The sequence below is a fragment of the Borostomias antarcticus genome (assembly GCF_949987555.1).
Source record: "Borostomias antarcticus genome assembly, chromosome: 9".
In the NCBI taxonomy this organism is placed as follows: domain Eukaryota; kingdom Metazoa; phylum Chordata; class Actinopteri; order Stomiiformes; family Stomiidae; genus Borostomias; species Borostomias antarcticus.
The window spans coordinates 30136180-30163368 of record NC_140242.1 but is presented as its reverse complement, the minus strand read 5'-3'; the positions used below and the strand labels follow the sequence as shown (position 1 = coordinate 30163368).

The 27189-nt window shown below is 51.6% G+C and overlaps 1 protein-coding gene across 1 annotated transcript; it reads left to right on the top strand.

The window, feature by feature from the left end:
• The first annotated feature begins 696 nt into the window (after positions 1-696).
• dars1 (aspartyl-tRNA synthetase 1) lies at positions 697-26464 on the top strand. Its single transcript, XM_084443066.1, has 18 exons — positions 697-816; positions 4804-4900; positions 6174-6203; positions 6436-6493; positions 7610-7702; positions 9899-10001; positions 14633-14735; positions 15670-15750; positions 17476-17535; positions 20913-21024; positions 21988-22122; positions 22504-22651; positions 22800-22946; positions 24305-24347; positions 24475-24555; positions 24668-24779; positions 25523-25594; positions 25766-26464. Exons 1-18 carry the CDS (start codon positions 794-796, stop codon positions 25855-25857), a joined length of 1590 nt encoding a protein of 529 aa, XP_084299192.1. The 5' UTR covers positions 697-793; the 3' UTR covers positions 25858-26464.
• Positions 26465-27189: the final 725 nt, after the last annotated feature.

Genomic DNA, 27189 nt, shown 5'->3' with positions numbered 1-27189 from the left:
GGTATTAACCTATTATTAACACAGACATTTTGTTTTGGTTGGGAAGTGAACAGCAGGAAGACTGTTTCCTGCATCAGGAGGTCCTGTGGTCAACAGCCTGTGAAACTACTTAATGGCCCCCCAACTATATTCAACCCCACAACCCTGGCCATGCTCGGTCAAAAGGCCACCACATGCAATGGACTTTTACTGAGGTGTCAAAGTCATTTCGTCACAACAGGGCAGCTAGAGTAAGAGGCACTGCTCCCACATTGATGAGCACTGAATACAATAATAAATCAATTATTCTTGATTGTGTGCTTTTGTCTGTCTGTCAGTCTGTCTGTCTGTCTGTCTGTCTGTCTGTCTGTCTGTCTGTCTGTCTGTCTGTCTGTCTCTGTCTGTCTGTCTGTCTGTCTGTCAGTCTGTCTGTCTGTCTGTCTGTCTGTCTGTCTGTCTGTCTGTCTGTCTGTCTGTCTGTCTGTCTATACAAATACAATATTGTGAAAAAGGCTACCATATTTACCAATACAATTCTAGTACTACAATGTACATACAAAAGTGCAGTAAAAAGAGTTGTTTTTGTAAAAGTTGTAAAATATACTAATATTACAATGTAATGCACTGTTATGTTTCTGCGGGCCTTTATTGTGAGGAACTATTATCTCCTATGATGTTTCGACACGGACCAGAATCAAAGCGTTTTCCAGTGCAGCAGGAAAACAGGTCCTTCCTTCCTCCTGTGCTCCTACATGCCCAGTGACAGCTGTGCCTCAGAGAAACCTGCTCTTCCCAGATCCACCCACATCCTGACATGACTAAAGACCAAGTTCAAGGGTAAGATAGAATACATGTTATTCCTGAATGTTCAGCTGCAGTGAAGTCTGCGTGGCTAGGGAAGCTAACCAGCTAGCTAGGTAGTTAGCATGCTAACAGCCATGAAGCTAACCAGCTAGCTAGGTAGTTAGCATGCTAACAGCCATGAAGCTAACCAGCTAGCTAGGTAGTTAGCATGCTAACAGCCATGAAGCTAACCAGCTAGCTAGGTAGTTAGCATGCTAACAGCCATGAAGCTAATCAGCTAGCTAGGTAGTTAGCATGCTAACAGCCATGAAGCTAATCAGCTAGCTAGGTAGTTAGCATGCTAACCTCAGCTAACAGCTAGCCAGCCAGCTAAACTAGCAGCTGATTGCATCATCTCTACCTGAGTTATTTCATATGATTATCTAATGTTACACAAGTAGCTTCCTAGCAATCCACCTGCAGTGCTATGCTTACATGTTAAGGTGCATCGTGCTCTAGATCTAAGATCTCGTTTCCTATCGGCTAAACCTTTCTTGCTAATGTTAGCAGAGTGTGACAGACTATCACAGACTATCACAGTATCATACTAGTATCCTGCTAAGCACTCTAGATAGCCACCTACACACTGAACTGTTTTAGCTTTACTCTCAATGTTGGCTAGTTATGGAGATCCACATCAAGGCAAGGCAAGGCAAGTTTATTTATATAGCACATTTCAGCCACAGGGCAATTCAAGGTGCTTTACATGAGACATTAAAAGCATTAAAACAAAAAGCAAGTCATTATAGACATTTAAACAAAAAGCAGGACAAATAGAATACAGAAATAAAAGTTACAGTGCAGTATACTGATAAACATCATCCTCACCACATCTAGCCAGCTGACTAAAGAGGAATGCAAGTGAGCTGTCATGACCAGTTGACCAGGTCTAGCATGTTTACCCTCAGGACAGGGTAAACAACTTGGTTAGTTGGGGGTACTTGTGCAATGTGAATGAAGACAGTTTGTATGTTTTTGAGATTTGTATGTTTTTGAGATGTGGAAGTTTTTTGGTATTAGTTCTTCATCCTCTAGTACTAGGCTTAATATTGTTACTTCTATTGAGAAGGCGCCCCAGTTTGGTTCACCTTGGTCCAGCTATGTTTCCACAGCATCTGTTGTGACATTCACACTCAGGCCTGTATTGATTCAGCCTGTTAAGCTACTGAGTACGTAGTCTTCCAATACCAGACCTTCGAGATCTCCACCTCTTCAGTCTCTAGTTCAGCGCAGCGTTTAGGGACTTGTGAGTGTACTGAATAGCCTTAGGTGACATCTCTTTGGTTGCGTTGTCATTCTACAGGCAGTGGAGTAGACAGCTGAGAGGCGTGGCTAAGGGGAATTTGACATGAGAGCACAGATGCCAACGGGACAGCTGAACTCACTAGAAAGTGATACTGATGAATCCAAACAAACTAGTATTGAGCCTTACCCAGGGATCACCTATGGCTCAATTTAACATTCTCTGAGTTCTCTTAATCAGACGGTCACATGGATGTTGAACATCCCCTGCTTGATGGAACATGTGAGAGCTGTTCAGTCTCTGGGCAGCGCAGAGAAGCCTGTCCACTCGTGAGCTGTGACGCTGGAGGCAGTGAACCTGCAGACAAGTCCTTCCAGTTTCCTCCCTGGTCACAGTGTTCCTACAGGGGGTAGGAGGGGCTTGACCCTGGTCCTCATCACGTGCTCCAGGTTCTAATGACCGCTGGCACAGTGCAGGGGGCGGGGATAAGGGCAGGGGGCGGGGATAAGGGCAGGGGGCGGGGATAAGGGCAGGGGGCGGGGATAAGGGCAGGGGGCGGGGATAAGGGCTGTTCTGGAGGAATAGGGAAGACAGTATTACATGGTACTGTAGGCCTAAGTCTAGTCTAAATGGTGTGTAGGCCTAAGCCTAGTCTAAATGGTCTGTAGGCCTAAGCCTAGTCTAAATGGTCTGTAGGCCTAAGCCTAGTCTAAATGGTCTGTAGGCCTAATCAGGAGGGACATTATTTTTCCTTTGTGTGATCAGTTTAAAGTGCTATGAGTATAAATAAAATGTATTATTATTATTATTATTATTATTATTATTCGTTTGAGGAAATAGACAGTACTTGGCCCAGGACCTCTGAAATGAAGAACGTGTTCACCTCAGCATTTGCCAGGAATAGTTTTCCGAGCTCTGGATTCTTATTATGAAACACAGCCGACTGTCGTCCGTTCAGAGAAGATGGGGGGGGGGGGGGGGGGGGGGGTGGAGAGAAGATGGGGGGGTGGAGAGAAGATAGGGGGGGGGGGGGGGGGTGGAGAGAAGATGGGGGGGTGGGGGGGGGGGGGGAGAGAAGATGGGGGGGGGGGGTGGAGAGAAGATAGGGGGGTGGAGAACGTAGTCTTGGAGAGGTGGGAAACTGACAGGTGAGTCAGGGGCTTCTTTTGGTGTCAAGTGCAGAACGTCATCTGTTGTTGTTGTTGTTGTCATTGTGTTTTTTTTATAGCTATTTATATATCCACTTTGATCTAAGTTATTTCCTGAAGACCCCACAATGTCAGAGGAAAATGAGTCAGAGTGAGCATCTCCCCCACACACACACACACACACACACACACACACACACACACACACACACACACACACACACACACACACAGACAGAGGGAACAATAGTGAGGCCGGCTTCTTGAACAACACACCCACACTCTTCTTGGTATAGCCATCATCTGCTTGTTTTTTTATCAACTCTATGATGGGCATACAGCTGATAGGCTGGAATGTGATTTGCCAAAACAGTATATATATATATCTATATATATCTATATATCTCTATATCTATATCCTTTATCCTCGTCAGCAGTCTGTAAGCCTATAGAGAGCCCAGGTGGAAGGAAGCAGGAAGTCTGTCCCAAGGGATCTTATTTCAGAAAAAAAATATGAACAGTAATCAACGGCAAAGGACAAATCTTGATCCCGTTTGAATCGTGCCATGTCCATACACATATGATGTTTGTCAATTTAAAACATAATTTTGCAAGTCAAGGAAGTCGCAGTTTGTGATAAAATTGTGAAGCAGTTATGCCAGAACGAGTTAGTCTGGCCATGTTGAGAGCAGGAACGTGAAAGGAGAGTCAGTTCCGTAAGAGCTGCCATGCGAGATCGCTGAGTGTAATGTAGAGTGTAAACAGGTGTAATGTAAAGTGTAAACGATATGTAATGTCAGCTAGCTAGTTTCAACCGAGGAGTAAAATGTATGTTTTAAATGGACAAACATATGTGATGGTCACACCACAATTCAAACGGGATCACAAAGTTATTTATCTGTGGCTTCACTATCATTCATATTTATTCTGATGGAAGGTCCCAGGGTTTTTATTCTGATGGAAGGTCCCAGGGGGGGTTTCTCTTCCTGCTGGTTAAGACACTCTTAAGCTTTAACATGCAGAGCGTCTTTTATCCGGCTCCCCTGGAGTTACTCTTTTCCATGGCATTGTATTATTAACATAAACACATAGAAGTGCCTCTTCCCTATTCCCAGAACACTCTGACTATCACACTCTGACTATCACACTCTGACTATCACACTCTGACTATCACACTCTGACTATCACACTCTGACTATCACTACACACTCTCTTAAGAGACCCTCAGGTTCACTCTGCATCCCAGTAGAGGCTTAGAGAGTCATAGAGACAGACGGCTCCCAGCGGACCATCTGGTCTGGCTCTCCGGACAGTGAGTCGACTCTTCCGGACAGTGAGTCGACTCTTCCGGACAGTGAGTCGACTCTTAGCGCCTCTCTAAACTCCGCCATCCCACTCCCACATAGAGCTGCTAGGGCTGTTTTTGGAAGCACGGGAAAACAATAGGATTAAAGAGCGGGGGACTTAAAAGCCAAAGGCAAAGGTGATGATGGCTGGAATTAATTTTCCCACCCGCTCAAAACCTTCCTCCAGGAAGCGTGAGCGATGTTTGCGGAAGCTGAGTTTGCGCTGCGTGTCTTCCTGTCCCAGGGTGGAGGAGGACCAGGCCCAGTCCAAGAAGGGCCTGAAGAAACAGCAGAAGGAAGCGGAGAAAGCGCTGAAGAAGGCTGAGAAACAGGCCCAGCTGGTCAGTGGGGTTGTGAGGCGGGCGGCGCCGGTCCAGCTGGCGGCGTGAGGCTGAGCGCGGGGGCACCGTAGGAGCGGGCAGAGGAGGGGGCGGCCATTGTTTTAGGATTCCTGTCCGTGTTGCTTTGTTTTTGTCCAACCAAACAAAGACCCACTTTGCTTTCAAGTGTGTGTTTGAGTGCAGCGTTAGGAAGCAGCAGCGAGGGCGAGTCTGGCTGGTGAAGAACCGCCGAGGCCTAATCTGCTGCATCTCCCTCTCCTCCATTCTTCTGCTCTCTCATTGAGCACGGCTTCACCTCAGCATTCAGGCCCCACGTCTGTTCAGAGGGAACACTTCATTGTGAAAGTATCCCATTGATAATGACCCCCCCCCTCCCACACACTCACACACTCACACACTCACACACTCACACACACACACACACACACACACACACACACACACACACACACACACACACACACACACACACACACACACACACACACACACACCCAGCCCTTCAGAGACAGAGTCCGTGTCCGACTGTGCCACCACTACCAGCCATTAACACTCCTCCATATCAGCTGGCACAGAAAATTGAAACAGTAACCGTTTCAATACCCTATCTCTGGCAGTGTGTGAGGTTATTTCCACTGAGGTTACCAAGAACCCTGGCCAAGAGATAAAGAATACGGGCAGAGTCCACTTGTGCTCTGAGACAGATGAGCCGTAACACCACCGTTATCCACCCCATTATCCACCCCGTTATTAACCCTGTTATTTACCCCGTTATCCACCCCGTTATCCACCCCGTTATCCACCCCGTTATCCACCTCGTTATCCACCTCGTTATCCACCCCGTTATCCACCCCGTTATCCACCCCGTTATCCACCCCGTTATCCACCCCGTTATCCACCTCGTTATCCACCTCGTTATCCACCCCGTTATCCACCCCGTTATCCACCCCGTTATCCACCCCGTTATCCACCCCGTTATCCACCTCGTTATCCACCTCGTTATCCACCCCGTTATCCACCCCGTTATCCACCCCGTTATCCACCCTCTACGGCGTGGTATAGCCCCACATAGAGCAGATATAGAAACACACAGGCTCTACACAGCTGCCTAGCTCTGGCATTGCAATCCTAGATTAATACACTGTATTATTGAGATCTGGAAGAGCTGGAAGAAGGCGGCCAGGGAAGCTGTTTTTGGGAGAGGGGCATGTTGTACTGGACTGTAGTAATGTCCAGTCTGTTAACCACACTACTGTTTGACCTCTTGTTGCAGGCTGCTGGTCAACAAACCACAGACGAGGATGTAGGTATCCTGGACGACCAACACTTTCACTTGATTCTCTATTATTTGAATTTGTGTTTAGCTTGAGGTACTAGTTCTTTCTCACATTTTCAGCAGTTTGTATGCAGATGAACTGTTTGCTTTTTCCCTAGTTAGTGTGAGTCCCGTGCTTCTGATGAGACTCTGCAGAGTTTGAATGTCTCTTGTTCTTTTTGATAACAGCGCAGAGTTTGAATGTCTCTTGTTGTTGCAGGACTTTGCCCAGGATCGGTACGGCGTGTCTCCCATGGTCCAGTCCCAGCAGAAACTCGGTCGGTCAACAACACACAAACAACACAACCACTCATCCTTTCAACACAGTACATCAACTCTGATAGGATGCTATTAAGTTAGTACTTACTGTTAGAAATATCATTGTATTGTGTTACACATAAAGTATTATTTAATCCGCATATTGGCCTAATCCCATTCCCAGAGGAATTCCATCTCCAGCCGACATGTTGTCTTTAGGCATGCTGTGTTAAGTCGTCATGCAGATAAGGTGATTACAACCGAACATGACAGATGGGCTGGTACCTCAGCAGAGGAGGCCTGATGTCAGAGATAGTTGCGGTGACTAATAACCTCCCAGAACTGAGGAACGAGAAGGACGCGCTTGAGCTGTGTCCATCTGTCTGGCTGCTCTTTCGGCTCGGATTGCAGAGAACAAAGTTGCGCCCCCCCTACCTGCATGCCTGCCCCCCTACAGGGAGGAGAGGGGGGAGGGGGGGGCTTTCATGTGGGTGGAGGGCGCCGCCCCAACGCCTCCCTGTCTCACCTGGAGGCCGTGTTAAGGTTAGGCATGCCTCAGAGGGACACGGGTGAAACCGGAGCTCATTTGTCATGAGGCTCTGGGAATGGAGGGGTTTTCACTGGGTCGCGTTCTGTTACATATTTATTAGCTCTGCTGCCCTTGAAATATGAGGGGCTTTGTATTTACGCTGGGACAAAAGGTTGTGTGTGGGTGTTTGTATTTGTGTGTGTGTGTGTGTGTGTGTGTGTGTGTGTGTGTGTGTGTGTGTGTGTGTGTGTGTGTGTGTGTGTGTGTGTGTGTGTGAGTGTGTGTGTGTGTGTGAGAGAGAGAGGGAGAGAGAGTGGGAGAGAGAGAGTGGGAGAGAGAGAGTGGGAGAGAGAGAGTGAGCGAGAGAGAGAGAGTGAGCGAGAGAGAGTGAGAGAGAGAGAGTGAGAGAGAGAGTGTGAGAGAGAGAGAGAGAGACAGAGAGTTGGAGAGAGAGAGAGACAGAGAGAGAGAGAGAGAGACGGAGAGTGGGAGAGAGAGAGAGAGAGAGAGAGTGGGAGAGAGAGAGACAGACAGAGAGAGAGAGCGGGCTGGGTGAGAGAGCAGTGATCATCCCATCTTTGAAGGCGCTCCTCTTGTTCCGAGCCAGACAGGACGTTGGTCCGGGTCCAGGAGCTGACACCCCAGAAGGCCGAGCAGCTGGTCTGGCTGCGCGCCAGGATCCACACTAGCAGAGCTAAAGGTGAGATGATCCCCTGAGTCTCTGTCCACCCCCCCCCCCCCACCCCCCCACCCTCTCCTGGACAGACCTGACCCTCACTGTTGAGCTCCGTGTCCTGCTGTCGTCGGGGCCCCGGGGCCGCGGTGTGGAGAGAACAAGAACGTTGTTCATAAATACCTGAGGTGAGATCAGCTGAAAGAGACGTGCAAAATCCGGAGAATTGTGAAAACCACTCCCAGCACAGCGGCACCAGACATGGGTTATCTCTGGGTTATCTCTGGGTTATCTCTGGGTTCTGTATGGTCCTGCAGGCCATGGTGGACATGGGGTTAAGGGATGGGGGGGGAGACCCAGTATCTTTACTCACAGGAACCTGCAAGTCACTGCTCTCTTTGCTTAGCAGAAAAAACAACAACCTGACACTTGTTTCCACCATAGCCCCGTTTCTGTAATGACGCCACCGGCTTCAGATCAAATAAGGTCTGGGAATTCTAGTAGGAGTGTGTTTGAGAGGCTACTTCATCTGAATACAGTGAACCATCGAGCCCTGGCGTGCTGTTAGATCCTTTTAACCACGAAGCGTCAAGCTCACACACACCAGCTCACACACACACCAGCGCACACACACACCAGCTCTCACACACCAGCGCACACACACACCAGCGCACACACACACCAGCTCACACACACACCAGCTCACACACACACCAGCTCACACACACCAGCTCACACACACACCAGCTCACACACACACCAGCTCACACACACACCAGCTCACACACACACCAGCTCACACACACACCAGCTCACACACACACCAGCTCTCACACACACCAGCTCACACACACCAGCGCACACACACACCAGCTCACACACACCAGCTCACACACACCAGCTCACACACACACCAGCTCACACACACCAGCTCACACACACACCAGCGCACACACACACCAGCTCACACACACCAGCTCACACACACACCAGCTCACACACACACCAGCTCACACACACCAGCTCACACACACACACCAGCTCACACACACCAGCTCACACACACACCAGCGCACACACACACCAGCTCACACACACACCAGCTCACACACACCAGCTCACACACACCAGCTCACACACACCAGCTCACACACACCAGCGCCAACACTGTGATCATGAACGAGCCACGGGATCTCAACCATATCGTCGTGGTTTCCTTCCTTCTACGTTAAGAGTTATTCCCTCCCTTCTCTAATCCTCCATTCTTCTGGGCATTGAAGGACGTCCTTGAGAGACGAATAACATCCTGATTTACACGACACCCCCCCCCTCCACCACAGACCCCCCTCCACCATAGACCCCCCCCACCCCTCCACCATAGACCCCCCCCACCCCTCCACCATAGACCCCCCCCCCCCCACCCCTCCACCATAGACCCCCCCCCCACCCCTCCACCATAGACCCCCCCCCCCACCCCTCCACCATAGACCCCCCCCCACCCCTCCACCATAGACCCCCCCCCCCACCCCTCCATCATAGACCCCCCCCCCCCCCCCTCCACCATAGACCCCCCCCCCCCACCCCTCCACCATAGACCCCCCCCCCCCCCTCCACCATAGACCCCCCCCCCACCCCTCCACCATAGACCCACCAGTGACCCCCCCCCCACCCCTCCACCATAGACCCCCCCCCCCTCCACCATAGACCCCCACCCCTCCACCATAGACCCCCCTCCCCCACCCCTCCACCATAGACTCAGCAGTGAACAGAGGAGAAGGACATCAAAGCCCGTGGGTGGTCGGTGCTCCGCCCACTGAATCACTGCTTTCCTCAGTCTGAAGGTGTGCGGTTTGAATAGGCCGTCAGCCCACGTCAAAGGGTCTGTCTGGTCACGTGTGTCTGCCGGCTACCTGGGGGTCAGGAGAGGAGGTTTACGGGTGAGGGGGGGTCACGTGTGTCTGACGGCTACCTGGGGGTCAGGAGAGGAGGTTTACGGGTGAGGGGGGGCTACCTGGGGGTCAGGAGAGGAGGTTTACGGGTGAGGGGGGGTCACTTAAACAAGGCTGACCTCTGCCTTCTGGACTCAGTGAGTGACAGGACCGCTCCCCTATTTTGACAAGTGCATTATGGTCCTCCCTCTGACTCCAGCGGGCCCTATTACAGACCCTATTGTTGTTGTTGTTGTTGTTAAAGACCCTATTGTTGTTGTTGTTGTTGTTTCAGGAAAGCAGTGTTTCTTGGTCCTGCGTCAGCAGCAGTTCAACGTCCAGGCGCTGGTCGCCGTGGGAGACCGTGCCAGCAAGCAGATGGTCAAGTTTGCCGCTAAGTGAGTACGAGCCCGAACTTCCTGTCAGCGGGCTGGAGGAACAATGGTGGGAAAACCTCGCAGGGTCAGAGAGACCAGCCTGACCAGTCCATAGAACAATACCTCAGATACGCACCCTCTTGAGAAGATCGCTCCATCACACTCCGCCATGCCAAGTATTCCAAGATGGGCTTTCATAGACTGACCGGTTCAGAAGGTAATGGTTCTCATACATTTATGAACATTTTATGAGTGTAAACACAAAGTTTTATTGGCCAAATAGTAGTTATGACTTCTTATTTTCTCAAGCTTGGGGTTCAGGAATTTTGAGTCTTTGGCCAGAATGAAACCCGTCTCAGTACTCAGGCTCGGAGCATGTTGACCCTTGGGGATCATTAAAGTATTTATTTATCTGTTTCTCTATTTATTTATCTCTGTCTGTCCATCTGTCCATACATACACACACACACACACACCAAGGTTATTATAGTTAACGAAAACTAACTAAAAAACGAAAACTAGGTGTGAAAAATCTTTTTAGTTAACTGAAATAAAAATAAAAACTAGGCTTTACAAAAAAAACAATAACTAACTAAAACTATTGTGTGTTTACAAAACTAACTAAAATAAACTAAAATTATTGAGAAAATGTCCTTAGTTTTAGTCTTTTTCATTTCATACATAAGCCTAGTATTTTGGGTGGATATGAAATCTATCCTCATGTTGTTTAGCTGTGTCCCTGCGCAGAAGTAACCTGACCTGCGCCAGATGGATTGTTTCACACAGAGGGAAATAATGTGAGCTCACGAGATCAGGATGGTCTCACGAGGCTGGCGCAGAAGAAAGAAAAACTAAAACTAATACTGAAACTAATACAAACTAAACTAAAACTAAAACTAAGCATTTTCAAAAAATTAAAACTAAACTAAACTAGCAAACCTGCTTTAAAACTAATCTAAACTAAAATTGAAAACAAAAATTTAAAACGATATAAAAATAAAAACTAATTGATACTATTAACAAAACTATTATAACCTTGACACACACACACACACGCGCGCACACACACACACACACACACACACACACACACACACACACACACACACACACACACACACACACACACCATAGAAAGCTCTTTCACTGTAGCTGGTTGCTGCTAGAGCACAACATGTTGAGGCTCAAGATACAGCAGAACAGGAAGCTGGCCCCAAACCGAGGTCAGACGGCTCCACAAGGCCAAAGTCATCCATCCTGACCTCGGTGACCTGAGTGTTGGGGTGATTTGACCGCATGGCTTCCCTAAACCACGGAGGTTTCTCTAATCCTGAGGGTTGCTTCAGCTCCAGGTTTCATTACTCTAAAGATTTCTCTAATCCTGAGGGTTGCTTCAGGTCCAGGTTTCAGTCTAAAGCAACTATTGGTTAATTCCCTTACATGGTTACAGTAGCAATAACAAATAGTAGGACTAGTAATAAAATAGGAATATTTGTTATGACTTAAGTTAATTCAAGTAAATAATTCAAAATATTGAGAGCTTAATTCTTCCTGAATGAACTCCAGAGTCAGTTAGGTGACTGCGTTCTCTGCTGTGGGTGATGCTGTCCCTAACCTAAACCCAAAGCCATTTGACTTGTCTGTCCAATGATGGAGCAATTTCATCGCACAGTTGCACCAACTCAGTGTAGTTCCTCACTGTGCCGCTTGCGCAACATCCTGTGGTTGGAAATGGCAGTTGATTTTTATTGCAATTACTCCGCCCTAACAACGGAGGCACAACACCTCGCATCCAAACAGGCTCCAGAGAAATGCACAGTCATGCCAAGGTTCCCAGCCCATGCAGGGAGATCACGTCCATAATGTCAACATCCTGCGCTCAGTCTAAAGCAGCCATATGAAGCTGCTATGGCTCTCTGCCCAACATGAATGCGACCACCAAGGCTTTTGGCCCCTTTCTAATCATATGTTCTTTTGTTGACTTAATGCGAAAGCTGAGCGAGACCTAAGATTAACTAGATCCTCTTCCTGAAAGGGTTGATCCAGACCAGTGATGACAACGTTAGGGAAGAGTGCTCGACAGCCATAGGCTTGCAATCACGCGTCCTCTCATCCCCTCAAGTCCCAGATTCCTCTCCTCAGGCTTAAAGCCCTGCAGCACCTCGTCCCTAGGACATATATTCCAGAAATGCTGGGGAAAGTTTTCTGCTTAGTCGGAGGCTTTTAGTGGTAGTCTGAGCTTTTAGTGGTAGTCGGAGGCGTTTAGTGGTAGTTGGAGGCTTTGGTAGTCAGAGGCTTTGGTAGTCGGAGGCGTTTAGTGGTAGTCAGAGGCTTATCGGTAGTCAGAGGCTTTGGTAGTCGGAGGCGTTTAGTGGTAGTCAGAGGCTTATCGGTAGTCAGAGGCTTTGGTAGTCGGAGGCGTTTAGTGGTAGTCAGAGGCTTATCGGTAGTCGGAGGCTTTGGTAGTCGGAGGCTTTTAGTGGTAGTCAGAGGCTTATCGGTAGTCGGAGGCTTTGGTAGTCGGAGGCTTTTAGTGGTAGTCAGAGGCTTATCGGTAGTCGGAGGCTTTGGTAGTCGGAGGCTTTTAGTGGTAGTCGGAGGCTTATCGGTAGTCAGAGGCGTTTAGTGGTAGTCAGAGGCTTTTAACGGTAGTCGGAGGCTTTTAGTGGTAGTTGGAGGCTTTTAGCGGTAGTCTGAGGCTTTTAGCGGTAGTTGGAGGCTTTTAGCGGTAGTCTGAGGCTTTTAGCGGTAGTTGGAGGCTTTTAGCGGTAGTCTGAGGCTTTTAGCGGTAGTTGGAGGCTTTTAGCGGTAGTCAGAGGCTTTTAGTGGTAGTCGGAGGCTTTGGTAGTCGGGGGCTTTTAGTGGTAGTCGGAGGCTTTGGTAGTCGGAGCTTTTAGTGGTAGTCGGATGCTTTTAGCGGTACTCGGATGCTTTTAGTGGTAGTCGGAGCTTCTAGCGGTAGTTGGAGGCTTTTAGTGGTAGTTGGAGGCTTTTAGTGGTAGTTGGAGGCTTTTAGTGGTAGTTGGAGGCTTTTAGTGGTAGTCGGATGCTTTTAGTGGTAGTTGGAGGCTTTTAGTGGTAGTTGGAGGCTTCTAGCGGTAGTTGGAGGCTTTTAGTGGTAGTTGGAGGCTTTTAGTGGTAGTTGGAGGCTTTTAGTGGTAGTCGGGTGCTTTTAGTGGTAGTTGGAGGCTTTTAGTGGTAGTTGGAGGCTTTTAGTGGTAGTCGGGTGCTTTTAGTGGTAGTTGGAGGCTTTTAGTGGTAGTCGGATGCTTTTAGTGGTAGTTGGAGGCTTTTAGTGGTAGTCGGATGCTTTTAGTGGTAGTCGGATGCTTTTAGTGGTAGTCGAAGGCTTTTAGTGGTAGTTGGAGGCTTTTAGTGGTAGTCGGAGGCTTAGTAGTTAATCAGCCGGCCTTGCGGTGCGTCTTCCCTCGGCTGCCGGCCGCAGCGCTGAGCAGGTTATTAAGGTGGGGGTTTGTTTGTGTAGCTGATCCCGGCAGAGCCAGGATCCACTGCAGCAGCTGGCAGGGACCTGAGACCAGAGCCCCTCTGTCTCTCATTACTGCTCTTTAATGAGGGGAGGAGGTGAGGGATTACAGCAGGGCTGCCCCATCTGCCCTCCAGCGCTGGGGCAGACAGGTGGTGGGGGAGCTCTTCACCTCTCGGCCGTGAGGGGACAGAGGGACAGAGGGACAGAAGGACAGTGGGACAGAAGGACAGTGGGACAGAAGGACAGTGGGACAGAGGGGCAGTAGGACAGAGGGACAGTGGGACAGAGGGACAGTGGGACAGAGGGACAGTGGGACAGTGGGACAGTGGGACAGAGGGATAGTGGGACAGAGGGACAGTGGGACAGTGGGACAGTGGGACAGAGGGATAGTGGGACAGAGGGACAGTAGGACAGAGGGACAGTAGGACAGAGTGACAGTAGGACAGAGTGACAGTAGGACAGAGGGACAGTAGGACAGAGGGACAGAGGGACAGTAGGACAGAGGGACAGTGGGCTGCCTTCCCTGTGCAGGTATCCAATCCACAAACACGTCACCACAAAATAGTTGCAACCTCAGTGTTTTTCTGTGGCCGTTGGAGGTTTGAAGGGAAGAGTCCCTTTTACCTCAGTTTCATCAAACATGGAGAGTCCCACGAAAACCATGAGAATGAGTCCAGTTCCCCATGAGATCAAACAGAGAAAGTAACATGATCTCTTGTTTTTCTGATCTTGTTGTGATCAGCTGATTTGAGCCGATATAAAAGAGGAATAATGTTTGTGGCGTGTGGAGAAGTGACGGCCGTGGAACGGCAGGTCATATGTCACAGAAACCCATACTCAGTATCAGGTGTGGGATACTTGTTGTGTTGTGATTTGAAATAAGCTAGTTTCTATGTCTCTGTCTCGTGGTTACCAACTAAGTTACTTCCTCCAGAAATGCGCGCTTTGAACTTCAATCAGTTTCAGTGGAAACTTCCACAGTTCTTGGTACAATTCTGGGTCCACCCACACTCGTCTGTTTAGCTTTGAATAAGAGCGGCAGACGAAGCTAACGGTCCCCCCTGATCTCCTCTCCTCCCCTCCTCCCCATCTCCCCCCCCTGTCCTCCCCCTCTCCTCCCCTCCTCCTCCTCTCCTCCCCCTGTCCCCCCCCATCTCCCCTGCAGTGTGAACAAGGAGAGCATCGTGGACGTGGAGGCGGTGGTGAAGACGGTGGAGCAGAAGATCGAGAGCTGCACCCAGCAGGACGTGGAGCTGCACGTGGAGAGGGTAGGCCTCCGCCCAGCGCCGCCGGCACCACTAAACAAGCCAACCCAGGCCCGCCCGGCACCACTAAACAAGCCAACCTGGACCGGATCAGCCGGATCACACCAGGAAATGGTCCAGGCCACCCTGGACCCTCCGGCTCAGACCAGGACCCGATACACGCTGGAGAGGAAACCTCGGCCACCATTGTTTTATATCCACAAAGATGTAGATCAGAGTTAATGTTTCAGTCCACGGGTGTTGGGGAAGGGGGTGTGGAAGCACCTGCTCATATCAGGCCATGGACTCACTTCTCTACTGAGGCCTCTAGTCTGGGCTCCCATCCAACAACATGAAGCTCACCTGCTAGATTCTCTGTCCCTTCTTTGGAAACCTGAGCCGTATTGAATAACACGAACATCTTTAATAATATTGAATAACATGAACATCTTTCATTACCATCCAAACATCTGCCTCGTGTCATGAAAACCCCCCATGAAACCCCCCCATGAAAACCCCCCATGAAAACCCCCCATGAACGATCGTCTTTAAAAGACCTACAGCCACGGCCTGAATAATGCTTAGCAGAGAAGGTCGATGACATCATAAAGACTAGTGCATTTGTGTCCATGCATACGGGATGAGTGAGAGTATGTATCCATGAATATATAATGATGATTATGATGAATCCAGAGTCACCGTTAATGCAGGAAGCGTTCCCTTGTGTTTGGGACTGAATGGGACTGAATGGGACTTCCCATTCGCTCAGCTGCTGTTGAGCAGAGAGAAGTACGGTGGGGGGTTAATTGTAACCGTTAATGTGTTTCTTTCTCTTTCTCACCCTCTCTCTTTCTTCTCCTTTGCTCTCTCTCTCTTTCTTCCTTTTTCTCTCTCTCTTTCTCACTTTTTCTTCTCGTTTTCTCGCCCCCTCCCCCCTCTCTCTCTCTCTCTCTCTCAGATGTTCGTGATCAGCCAGGCGGAGCCTCGTCTGCCTCTGCAACTGGAGGACGCTGTGAGGCCCGAGGGAGAGGGGGATGAGGTGAGGGATGAGGCCCGAGGGAGAGGGGGATGAGGTGAGGGATGAGTAGCTGTGGGGCGGATGAATGTTCCCGTGAGCTGAGAGAAGGTCCCTCGGGGGTCGGGGGTCAGGGTCAGGGTTAGTCTACTCTCTCTCCACCAGGGCCCGGAGACGGCTGACGGCTGGTCAGTGTTCACGCAGCGAGCCCTGTCCCTGTCCCTGTCCCTGTCCCTGTCCCTGTCCCTGTCCCTGTCCCTGCCCCTGCCCCTGCCCCTGCCCCTGTCCCTGTCCCTGTCCCTGTCCCTTACCCTGTCCCTGTCCCTGTCCCTGTCCCTGTCCCTGTCCCTGTCCCTGTCTGTCCCTCTCCCTGTCCCTGTCCCTGTCCCTGTCCCTGCCCCTGCCCCTGTCCCTGTCCCTGTCCCTGTCCCTGTCCCTGTCCCTCTCCCTCTCCCTGTCCCTGTCCCCGTCCCCGTCCCTGTCCCTGTCCCTGTCCCTGTCCCTGTCTGTCCCTCTCCCTGTCCCTGTCCCTGTCCCTGTCCCTGTCCCTGTCCCTGTCCCTGTCTCTGTCCCTGTCCCTGTCCCTGTCCCTGCCCCTGTCCCTGTCCCTGTCCCTGTCCCTGTCCCTGTCCCTGTCTGTCCCTCTCCCTGTCCCTGTCCCTGTCCCTGTCCCTGTCCCTGTCCCTGTCCCTGTCCCTGTCCCTGTCCCTGTCCCTGTCCCTGTCCCTGTCCCTGCCCCTCTCCCTGTCCCTGTCCCTGTCCCTGTCCCTGTCCCTGTCCCTGTCCCTGTCTGTCCCTCTCCCTGTCCCTGTCCCTGTCCCTGTCCCTGTCCCTGTCCCTGTCCCTGTCCCTGTCCCTGTCCCTGTCCCTGTCCCTGTCCCTGTCCCTGTCCCTGTCCCTGTCCCTGCCCCTCTCCCTGTCCCTGTCCCTCTCCCTCTCCCTGTCCCTGTCCCTCTCCCTGTCCCTGTCCCTGTCCCTGTCCCTCTCCCTGTCCCTGTCCCTGTAGCTGCACTGGGGGGCGGTCCAGGGGCCTCCTCTATAGGGAGGCTGTCTGCCTGCCTGTCCGTCCGTCCGTTTGTCTGTCTGTCGGTCTGTCTGCCTGTTTGTTTGTCCACCTCTCTCAATCCCTCTGTCTCTCTGTCCATCTGTCTGTCAGTGTCTCTGTCTGTTGTGTGTGTGTGTGTGTGTGCGTGCGTGTGTGTGTGTGTGTGTGTGTGGACAGGACACGGAAGCTGTTCACATGCTATTATAACCCCACAGGCTCATGAAGGGCGTCCTGTGTCGTCATATTTCTTTAATAGACCTTCAGCTCCTGACTGCTTGTGTTCTGGTCTGAACGTCTGGGAATGCCAGTAACATAGTAGACCAGCCCCAACTCTCTCTCTCTCTCTCTCTCTCTCTCCCCTCCCCTCTCTCTCTCTCTCTCTCTCTCTTCCTCTCTCTCTCTCTCTCTCTTCCTCTCTCTCTCTCTCTCTCTTCCTCTCTCTCTCTCTCTCTCCTCCCCTCTCTCTCTCCTCCCCTCTCTCTCTCTCTTCCCCTCTCTCTCTCTCTCTCTTCCTCTCTCTCTCTCTCTCTCTCTCTCTCTGCTTATTGTCTAGTCTGATAGCTTTTAGCCCCTCAGATGTGTTTGACATGTTGACGTGTTGACATGTTGACGTGTTGACATGTTGACGTGTTGACGTGTTGACGTGTTGACGTGTTGACATGTTGACGTGTTGCGGTTCCTGTAAACTGGTTCTCTGTCCTCAGGAGGGGAGGGCGACGGTCAATCAGGACACCAGGCTGGACAACAGAGTCATCGATCTCCGAGTGAGTTCACACACCGTCACCGTCACCGTCCGAGACGCTGGTCACCCAGGACAGGACTCTGCTCCATAGAAGCTCTCAGTCACACGGACAGATGAGCGCTGGGCCTCACAGCTCTGATCTACACTTCCCTCCTGGGTGACGTGGCAGACAGACAGGCAGACAGACAGGCAGAGAGACAGACAGGCAGACAGACAGACGCAGGCAGGCAGACAGACAGACAGACAGACAGACAGGCAGGCAGGCAGACAGACAGACGCAGGCAGACAGACAGACAGACAGACAGACAGACAGGCAGGCAGGCAGGCAGACAGACAGACAGACAGACAGACAGGCAGACAGGCAGACAGGCAGGCAGACAGACAGACAGACAGACAGACAGACAGACAGACAGGCAGGCAGGCAGGCAGGCAGGCAGACAGGCAGACAGACAGACAGACAGGCAGATAGGCAGACAGACAGACAGACAGACAGACAGACAGACAGACAGACAGACAGGCAGGCAGGCAGGCAGACAGACAGACAGACAGACAGGCAGACAGGCAGACAGGCAGACAGGCAGACAGGCAGACAGACAGACAGACAGACAGACAGACAGGCAGACAGACAGGCAGACAGGCAGACAGACAGACAGACAGACAGACAGACAGGCAGACAGACAGACAGGAAGACACCCTCACCCTGGCTCTGTCACAACACCACCTGTTTCCACAACAAGGTCCCTTTGAGCTGGCGGACTGGAGCCTGTTATCACTCCCACACCACAGAGCTCTGGAAACACATAAACAGGCTCTCACACACACACACACACACACACACACACACACACACACACACACACACACACACACACAGGAAGACAGACAGACGGGCAGGGAGACAGACAGGCAGGGAGACGGTCAGAGAGACGGGCACTTTTCAAGGAGCCATAAAGACCCCAGTTAATGAAAAGGTGTGGTGAAACCAGGCTTTCTGTCTGGCGAGTTGGCTTGAAATTAAGCAGTCATTTCATTTTCAAACCTGTTTATACAGGTTAAACAGAGTTGCTGACGTTGGCTAGGTAAGCTCGCGGAAAAAATGCAAACCACCTTTTTGAGTTTGAAATCTTGGGCTGTCGTGGCGCGTGACCCAAAACCACAAGCCATGAACGGTTCGGTTAGCCACGCTGCTGGGGACACACAGCTCTGTCACTTTCACTGGCTTGTCCCCTCCCTGAAATAAACAAGAACACTGAGCATGTAGAGGACACCGCAGCCTACCAACCGCTACACACACACACACACACACACACACACACACACACACACACCACACACACACACACACACAAACACTCACTCACAGACACACACAAACACGCAAACACACGCACACACCACACACACACACACACACACACAAACACACACACAAACACACAAACACACACAAACACACCACACACACACACAAACACTCACTCTCAGACACACACAAACACGCAAACACACACGCACACACCACACACACACACACACAAACACGCACACACACACAAACACTCACACGCACGCACCCACACACACACACAAACACTCACACGCACGCACCTACACACACTACACTGTGTGTTTTGAACAGGAACCTGTGTTGATGTGCTTGGCGCCCGGCGTGGCGGTTGGTTCAGTCGGGGGTGTTCACTAGCTGGGCTCCTCAGATGTGGCAGCAGCTCACCGGCTCAGTTCGTCTAGACGCTTCTGAACCGAGTCTCAGGGAGAAGGGAGGTCACTAGTTTCTCATTCCTTCATGCGCGCTGCATGCTTGTGTGTGTTAATGAGTGTTGAGGGGGACGCTGGTGTCTGACTGGATGGATGTTCAGTCATTGTCTGCTGATGTGGTCAGGCGGCCATTCTTTCAGCCCCGCCCCCTCGCCCAGCTCAGACAGGTCCTGGCAGGCCTCTGGCCTCTAGCCGGCCTCTGGCCTCTAGCCAGCCTCTGGCCTCTACCCAGCCTCTGGCCTCTAACCCTAACCCTCGTAGAAAGAGAAACATGAGCCTCTGACCAGAAGCAGAGTCTGTGGTCGTCCTCTCAGACCGCGCCAGGCTCAGAGCTGCACAGACGGATAAAGCCAGACATGAAAGCAGACTACCTAACTGATCCGTACAATATTGGTCATAGGGGTGTCAGGAATGAGTCATGTGACTAACGGTGTGTGAACACGCCCTGAACGCCCTCTAGTCCTGGTGATGGTGATGGGGGGTTTGGGCTGATTCTTTGCTCTCTCTCTCTCGGGCGTTACGGGTTGAAACCAACTGACATGTCTGGCGTAGCTTCCTACTGTGCTTCCCAGCATCAGCAAAGGTTGCTTAGGGGTTCATTATCCAGACTTCATCCAGACTTCATCCAGACTTCATCCAGCGCATATCTTCTCCAACGCATAAGTGTTTTATTTCTCACTCAAAACAAACAAGTGAAGAGCTGTTATCAGCAGTCTGCTTGACTACTCCCTGTTAGATTGTGTAATATGGATTATCTGTTGATTACGTAGAGCTGTTTTCCTGTGTGTGCTTGCATGGTCGTGTGTGCGCGTGTGTGTGTGTGTGGGTGTGTGCGTGTGTGCGTGCGTGCGTGTGTGTGGGTGTGTGCGTGGGTGGGTGTGCGTGCGTGGGTGGGTGCGTGTGGGTGTGTGCGTGCGTGTGTGCGTGGGTGTGCGTGCCTGTGTGTGCGTGCGTGCGTGCGTGCGTGCGTGTGTGCGTGTGTGCGTGCGTGCGTGTGTGCGTGCGTGCGTGCGTGCGTGGGTGGGTGTGCGTGCGTGTGCGTGCGTGCGTGGGTGGGTGTGCGTGCGTGTGTGTGCGTGTGTGCGTGTGTGCGTGCGTGCGTGCGTGGGTGGGCGTGCGTGGGTGGGTGGGTGTGCGTGCGTGCGTGTGCGTGCGTGCGTGGGTGGGTGTGCGTGCGTGCGTGCGTGCGTGTGCGTGCGTGCGTGGGTGGGTGTGCGTGCGTGTGTGTGCGTGCGTGCGTGTGTGCGTGTGTGCGTGTGTGCGTGCGTGTGTGCGTGCGTGCGTGCGTGCGTGTGTGCGTGCGTGCGTGTGTGCGTGCGTGCGTGCGTGGGTGGGTGTGCGTGCGTGCGTGGGTGGGTGTGCGTGCGTGTGTGTGCGTGCGTGCGTGCGTGGGTGGGTGTGCGTGCGTGTGTGTGCGTGCGTGCCTGCGTGCGTGTGTGTGTGTCAGTATGCCTGTGTGCGTGCGTGGGTGCGTGCGTGTGTGTGTGTAAGTATGCCTGTGGGTGCTGGTGTCCTGGTGTGTGTGTGTGTGTGTGTGTGCGTGCGTGTGTGTGTGTGTGTGTGTGTCAGTATGCCTGTGGGGGCTGGTGTCCTCGTCCATGTTAACGTGCTTCTGTCCCCCAGACCACCACCAGCCAGGCCATCTTCCGCCTGCAGTCGGGGGTGTGCATGCTCTTCAGAGAGACCCTCACCAGCAAGGGCTTCCTGGAGATCCAGACGCCCAAGATCATCTCAGGTACCGAGCTAGGGTCTGGCCCTAACCCTAACCCTAACCCTAACCCTAACCCCTTCAGGCCTGAACTGAACATCCTCACCCCAGTCTCACCTGCCAGGACCAACACTTTCAGGCCTGAGCTCAATGGCTCCTTAATGAGACGTTATCTGAGCGCTCCCTGGTCTATTGCTGGTTGTGACTCAGACGGGGTGACTAGCAGGGCGTGTCTAGCAGGGCGTGTCCAGGGAAGCCTGTCTGCTCCTCTAATCACCAAATGAGTCTCACGGTGGGGGGGGGATGCCCGGTTCTGTAGCCACGCCCATTGATTTGCACAACAGCGTAGACTTGTAGAGGAACCGTCTCAAAGATGACAACAAATAAAGTTTAGGGAACATTTCTGGGGCTTATAAGGGTAGCAGTTCAGTACGCTGGGGAGGGTGTGGTTCAGTCAGGAGAGATGGCCGTGTCTCTCCCAGTATCTCTGCACCTCGCCACGTCTCAACCGTGGTGGGAGGAGCATCGCTTTCACTTCCTCTTCTTCAGGAGCCAATGAAAACGCCCCAGCCTGGTTGCACATATTTGAAAATGCCGCCTTTTACTACATGGCAGCCGCAGCTGTGAGAACCCTGTTCTCTGCTTAAAACCACATGTTCCTCTGTCAACACCCATATAGCACATACACATTGTACTGCTGTACGACTACCTCCTGTCATATAAACATCACACATCCAACGCCCTAACCCACACTCACAGATGTCAATGAAGAGATGGGTTTGAAGAACAAAAACATGTTTGTCTCCGCGTATTGGGGAAGTATTAGAAGACAGACGGGCCTCTATGATGAGTGTTTGTCTGGTCTGTTCTCTGTTCTGTGTGATGAGTGTGTCTCTGTCCTGGAGGTGTGTGTCCTGTCCTATGTACTAGAGATGTGTCCTCTTGTCTGTGAGGTGTTGATGCTCTAATAGGCGTCTCCCCCCCCCCCAGCCGCCAGCGAGGGCGGAGCTAATGTCTTCACCGTGTCCTACTTCAAAACCAGCGCCTACCTGGCCCAGTCTCCCCAGCTCTACAAGCAGATGTGTATCTGCGCGGACTTTGACAAGGTCTTCTGCGTGGGACCAGGTAAGACCACCCCCCTCGGCTTGGCGTGTTCCCAGCGTAACGTCCACCTGACGCCAATGGTCAGAAGTCTTGCATGGACTAACCAGTGGTTATTATAGAGTCAACAAGCAGTTGGTATTGAGGGCATTTGCATGGCCGGATTCACAGGCCTGGATGTTACAGATGTTTGGGTTTGGGTACATGTTTTCATATGACAGCGTTGGTGCGGAGATGAAAAATGTAGGCTACTGCACCGTTACATCATTCCCCCATTCTGACTGTCTTTGTAGCTTCGTAGCCCCATGGCGCCCCCATGTGGTCAGATGAACTCACAGCTATGTGTCTTCAAAAGCTGCTGGAATTTCCACTCAATTGAACATGCGAGGTCTTCGTCTATTCCAGTGTTCAGAGCAGAGGACTCCAACACCCACCGGCACCTGACGGAGTTTGTGGGCCTGGATATCGAGATGGCCTTCGACTACCACTACCACGACGTGATCGACTCCATCACCCACACCATGGTCCAGATCTTCAAAGGCTTGAGAGACAAGTAAGATGGGATGTTTCTGATTGTTTGTGGTATTATGGTGATATAACCTGCTTATAGGTGAGGACATGTCGGCCAGAATGTGTTTGTACATCTGCAGCGCCATCTGCTGGTAGTAAACGTGCTTGCACCCCGTCTTCCTGTGTGTGAGGTTCCAGACGGAGATCCAGACGGTGGGCAGGCAGTTCCCCAGCGAGCCCTTCCGCTTCCTGGAGCCCACGCTGCGTCTGGAGTACACCGAGGGGCTGGCCATGCTGCGCGCCGCCGGCGTGGAGATGGGGGACGAGGACGACCTCAGGTCAGAGAGAGCGCTCACCTCCCCCACGACCTCACGAGAGGTCAGAGAGAGCTCACCTCATCAGGGTTAGGGCTAGGGCTCATGTATCAGAGATCATCTGCCCTGGTCACCAGCCCCCTGCCTGTTAGTGAGATCATCTGCCCCCCTGGTCTGTTAGTGAGATCATCTGCCCCCCTGGTCCACTGCCCCCTGGTCTGTTAGTGAGATCATCTGCCCCCCTGGTCTGTTAGTGAGATCATCTGCCCCCTGGTCTGTTAGTGAGATCATCTGCCCCCCTGGTCCACTGCCCCCTGGTCTGTTAGTGAGGTCATCTGCCCCCCTGGTCTGTTAGTGAGGTCATCTGCCCCCTGGTCCACTGCCCCCTGGTCTGTTAGTGAGATCATCTGCCCCCTGGTCTGTTAGTGAGATCATCTGCCCCCCTGGTCCACTGCCCCCTGGTCTGTTAGTGAGGTCATCTGCCCCCTGGTCCACTGCCCCCTGGTCTGTTAGTGAGATCATCTGCCCCCCTGGTCCACTGCCCCCTGCCTGTTAGTGAGATCATCTGCCCCCCTGGTCCACTGCCCCCTGGTCTGTTAGTGAGATCATCTGCCCCCCTGGTCCACTGCCCCCTGGTCTGTTAGTGAGGTCATCTGCCCCCTGGTCCACTGCCCCCTGGTCTGTTAGTGAGATCATCTGCCCCCCTGGTCCACTGCCCCCTGCCTGTTAGTGAGATCATCTGCCCCCCTGGTCTGTTAGTGAGATCATCTGCCCCCCTGGTCTGTTAGTGAGATCATCTGCCCCCCTGGTCTGTTAGTGAGATCATCTGCCCCCCTGGTCTGTTAGTGAGATCATCTGCCCCCCTGGTCTGTTAGTGAGATCATCTGCCCCCCTGGTCTGTTAGTGAGATCATCTGCCCCCTGGTCTGTTAGTGAGATCATCTGCCCCCTGGTCCACTGCCCCCTGGTCTGTTAGTGAGGTCATCTGCCCCCCTGGTCTGTTAGTGAGGTCATCTGCCCCCCTGGTCTGTTAGTGAGGTCATCTGCCCCCCTGGTCTACTGCCCCCTGCCTGTTTGCATTGAGTCTGAAATGCTTTTCATTCATCTCTGTAATGTTGTGTATATGTGTTTATTTTTGTACTGATTCTTATTGTTCATTTATGTCTTTTCATTAGTTTAGGATGTGATCTGCTCTGACCTGTTTGACCTCTGCCTCTTGGCCAGGTCGTCATTGTAAATGAGAATTTGTTCTCAACTGACTTACCTGGTTAAATAAAGGTTAAATAAAGATCAAATAAATCAATGTGACCAGGATCCAGAGCCTGAGGTCAAGAACACGTCCTGCTTGTTCCCAGACCTGATTGTGTCTTCCTGTCCTGACAGCACCCCCAACGAGAAGCTGCTCGGCCGTCTGGTGAAGGACAAGGTGGGCTTGTAGGATGGGTTCGTGTGTGTGTGTGTGTGTGTGTGTGTGTGTGTGTGTGTGTGTGTGTGTGTGTGTGTGTGTGTGTGTGTGTGAAGGTCTGACCCCCCTCTCTCTCTGGCCCTGATAGTACGACACTGACTTCTATGTGCTGGACAAGTACCCACTGTCTGTGAGACCCTTCTACACCATGCCTGACCCCAGTGACCCTGTAAGACACACACACACACACACACACACACACACATACTCACACACACACACACACACACACACACACACGTGAGCATGCTCAGTGATGACCTGATGTCCTTCTCCTGCAGAAATACTCCAACTCCTACGACATGTTCATGAGAGGAGAGGAGATCCTGTCTGGAGCCCAGAGGATCCACGACCCCCAGCTGCTCACTGAGAGAGCTACCCACCACGCCATAGGTACCACACACACCCCACACACACCCCACACACACCCCACACACCCCACACACACCCCACACACACACCCCACACACACCCTGATACACACTACACACACCCCACACACCCTGATACACACTACACACACCCCACACACCCTGATACACACCCCACGACCCCCAGCTGCTCACTGAGAGAGCTACCCACCACGCCATAGGTCTGTTACCCCCCCATACACACCCCACACCCCACACACACCCCACACACACCCCACACACACCCCACACACACCACACACACACCACACACCCCACACACACCCCACACACACACCACACACACCCCACACACACCCTGATACACACACCACACACAGCCTGATACACACACACACACCACGACCCCCAGCTGCTCACTGAGAGAGCCAGGCACCATGACAGGTACCACACACACCCCACACACACCCCACACACCCCACACACACCCCACACACACCACACACACCCTGATACACACCCCACACACACCCCACACACACCCCACACACACCACACACACCCCACACACACCCCACACACACACCCTGTCTACACACCACACACCCTGATACACACCCTGTACATTTCCACTCCGCTCACGCCTCGTCCACACGGAGAATCCGCCCCTCTGGTGAACATCTCAACTCCGCCCTCCTCTGGGCGGGGCTTATAGTCCAGTTCTGTTTGTCATCTTTGTTAAAACACGTGTTTTTGATCTTGTAGATCTGGAGAAGATCAAGGCGTACATCGACTCCTTCCGATACGGAGCCCCGCCCCACGCTGGAGGAGGCATCGGTGAGGAAACGCTTTTACACTCGTCTCAGCAGCTGTGCTGGACTGAAGGACGGTTTGATGTGAATGATGTGTTCCTGGCATGTTGTCCTGGTTGTCCCCTGCTGAATGGACATGTTGTCCTGGTGTTGTCCCCTGCTGAACGGCGCTGACCCAGTGTTCTGGTTCCTGCAGGTCTGGAGAGGGTCACCATGCTGTACCTGGGCCTCCACAACATCCGCCAGACCTCCATGTTCCCTCGGGACCCCAAACGCCTGACCCCCTGAGATCACCGCCCAGAAACACACACACACACACACACACACACACACACACACACACAAACACGCGCACACACACACGCACACACACACGCACACACACACACACACACACACACTCACACACTCACACACACACACACACACACACACACTCACACACACACACACAGGAAACCATGCTAATCCTTGATACAAAGACAGAAAGAGAGAGAGTGAGTTTAGGAGATAGTGGCACCTCAACTGAAGTGCCACTCTGATTAACATTAAGAGTAGAAATATGAAAATCAAGCTAGTTTCCTAACATGGCATGCTTTGGTGATCAGTGTGCAGAGCTGTAGAAAACAGAAATACAATAATCAGAATATAAACAAGGGGATTTAGGGACATATTGTCTCTGAGACTCACACTGACTCACTAATCAGTATGAAGCTGATAAGTCAACCCTGTTGTACTGTATGTGGTTATCACTTTTCTACGTGGAGAGCGTTGGTTCAGGTCTTAGTCACATTACAGCACTGAGTCACAACTGGGGTTTCAAGTTAGATGCAGTGTTAATTGGAATTACTGTTTTTTTAAGCAAATGAGGAAAAAGTGCATAATAAATAAATTCAAAAGCTATAGCTGTGTTTATTTCTCTACTGAGGTAATGTGGCGCTGGTTCATTCAAGGTTCACACTGGTTTATTTCTTTATTTCGTTTATTATTAAGAAATGCTTAGTACCATGCAAGTGATCAACTACTCACAACCAGGACATTCATATTTCTTTATAAAGAGTTTGACGTTCAATAACCAAAACACAATAAGGCTTGATTATGCATTACATTCACAGGTCGAGAGAGCACTGTTTTTAGTACTGTACTTGAAATACTGCCTTTAAATGAAGCGTAACAGTGAAGTGGGATAAATCAGTGCATTGATTATTCAAAGTGCACGTTTCAGTGAGTAAGGGTTCAAAGTGCACGTTTCAGTGAGTAAGGGTTCAAAGTGCACACTTGAGTGAGTAAGGGTTCAAAGTGCACACTTGAGTGAGTAAGGGTTCAAAGTGCACGTTTCAGTGAGTAAGGGTCCTAAAGCATCAGGACATACGGGAGGATACTCTTCACTACGCGAGGAGACAAAGATATGAAAGATTAAATTAAGGTAATACGTTGTATTTGATGGTGACTTATACAAGACAGGACCAAGTCCAACATGATCTCCACTGACTTGTGCCCTGTCCTAACGGGTCAGTCTGTGGTGACCCTGTCCTAACGGGTCAGTCTGTGGTGTCCTAACAGGTCAGTCTGTGGTGACCCTGTCCTAACGGGTCAGTCTGTGGTGACCCTGTCCTAACG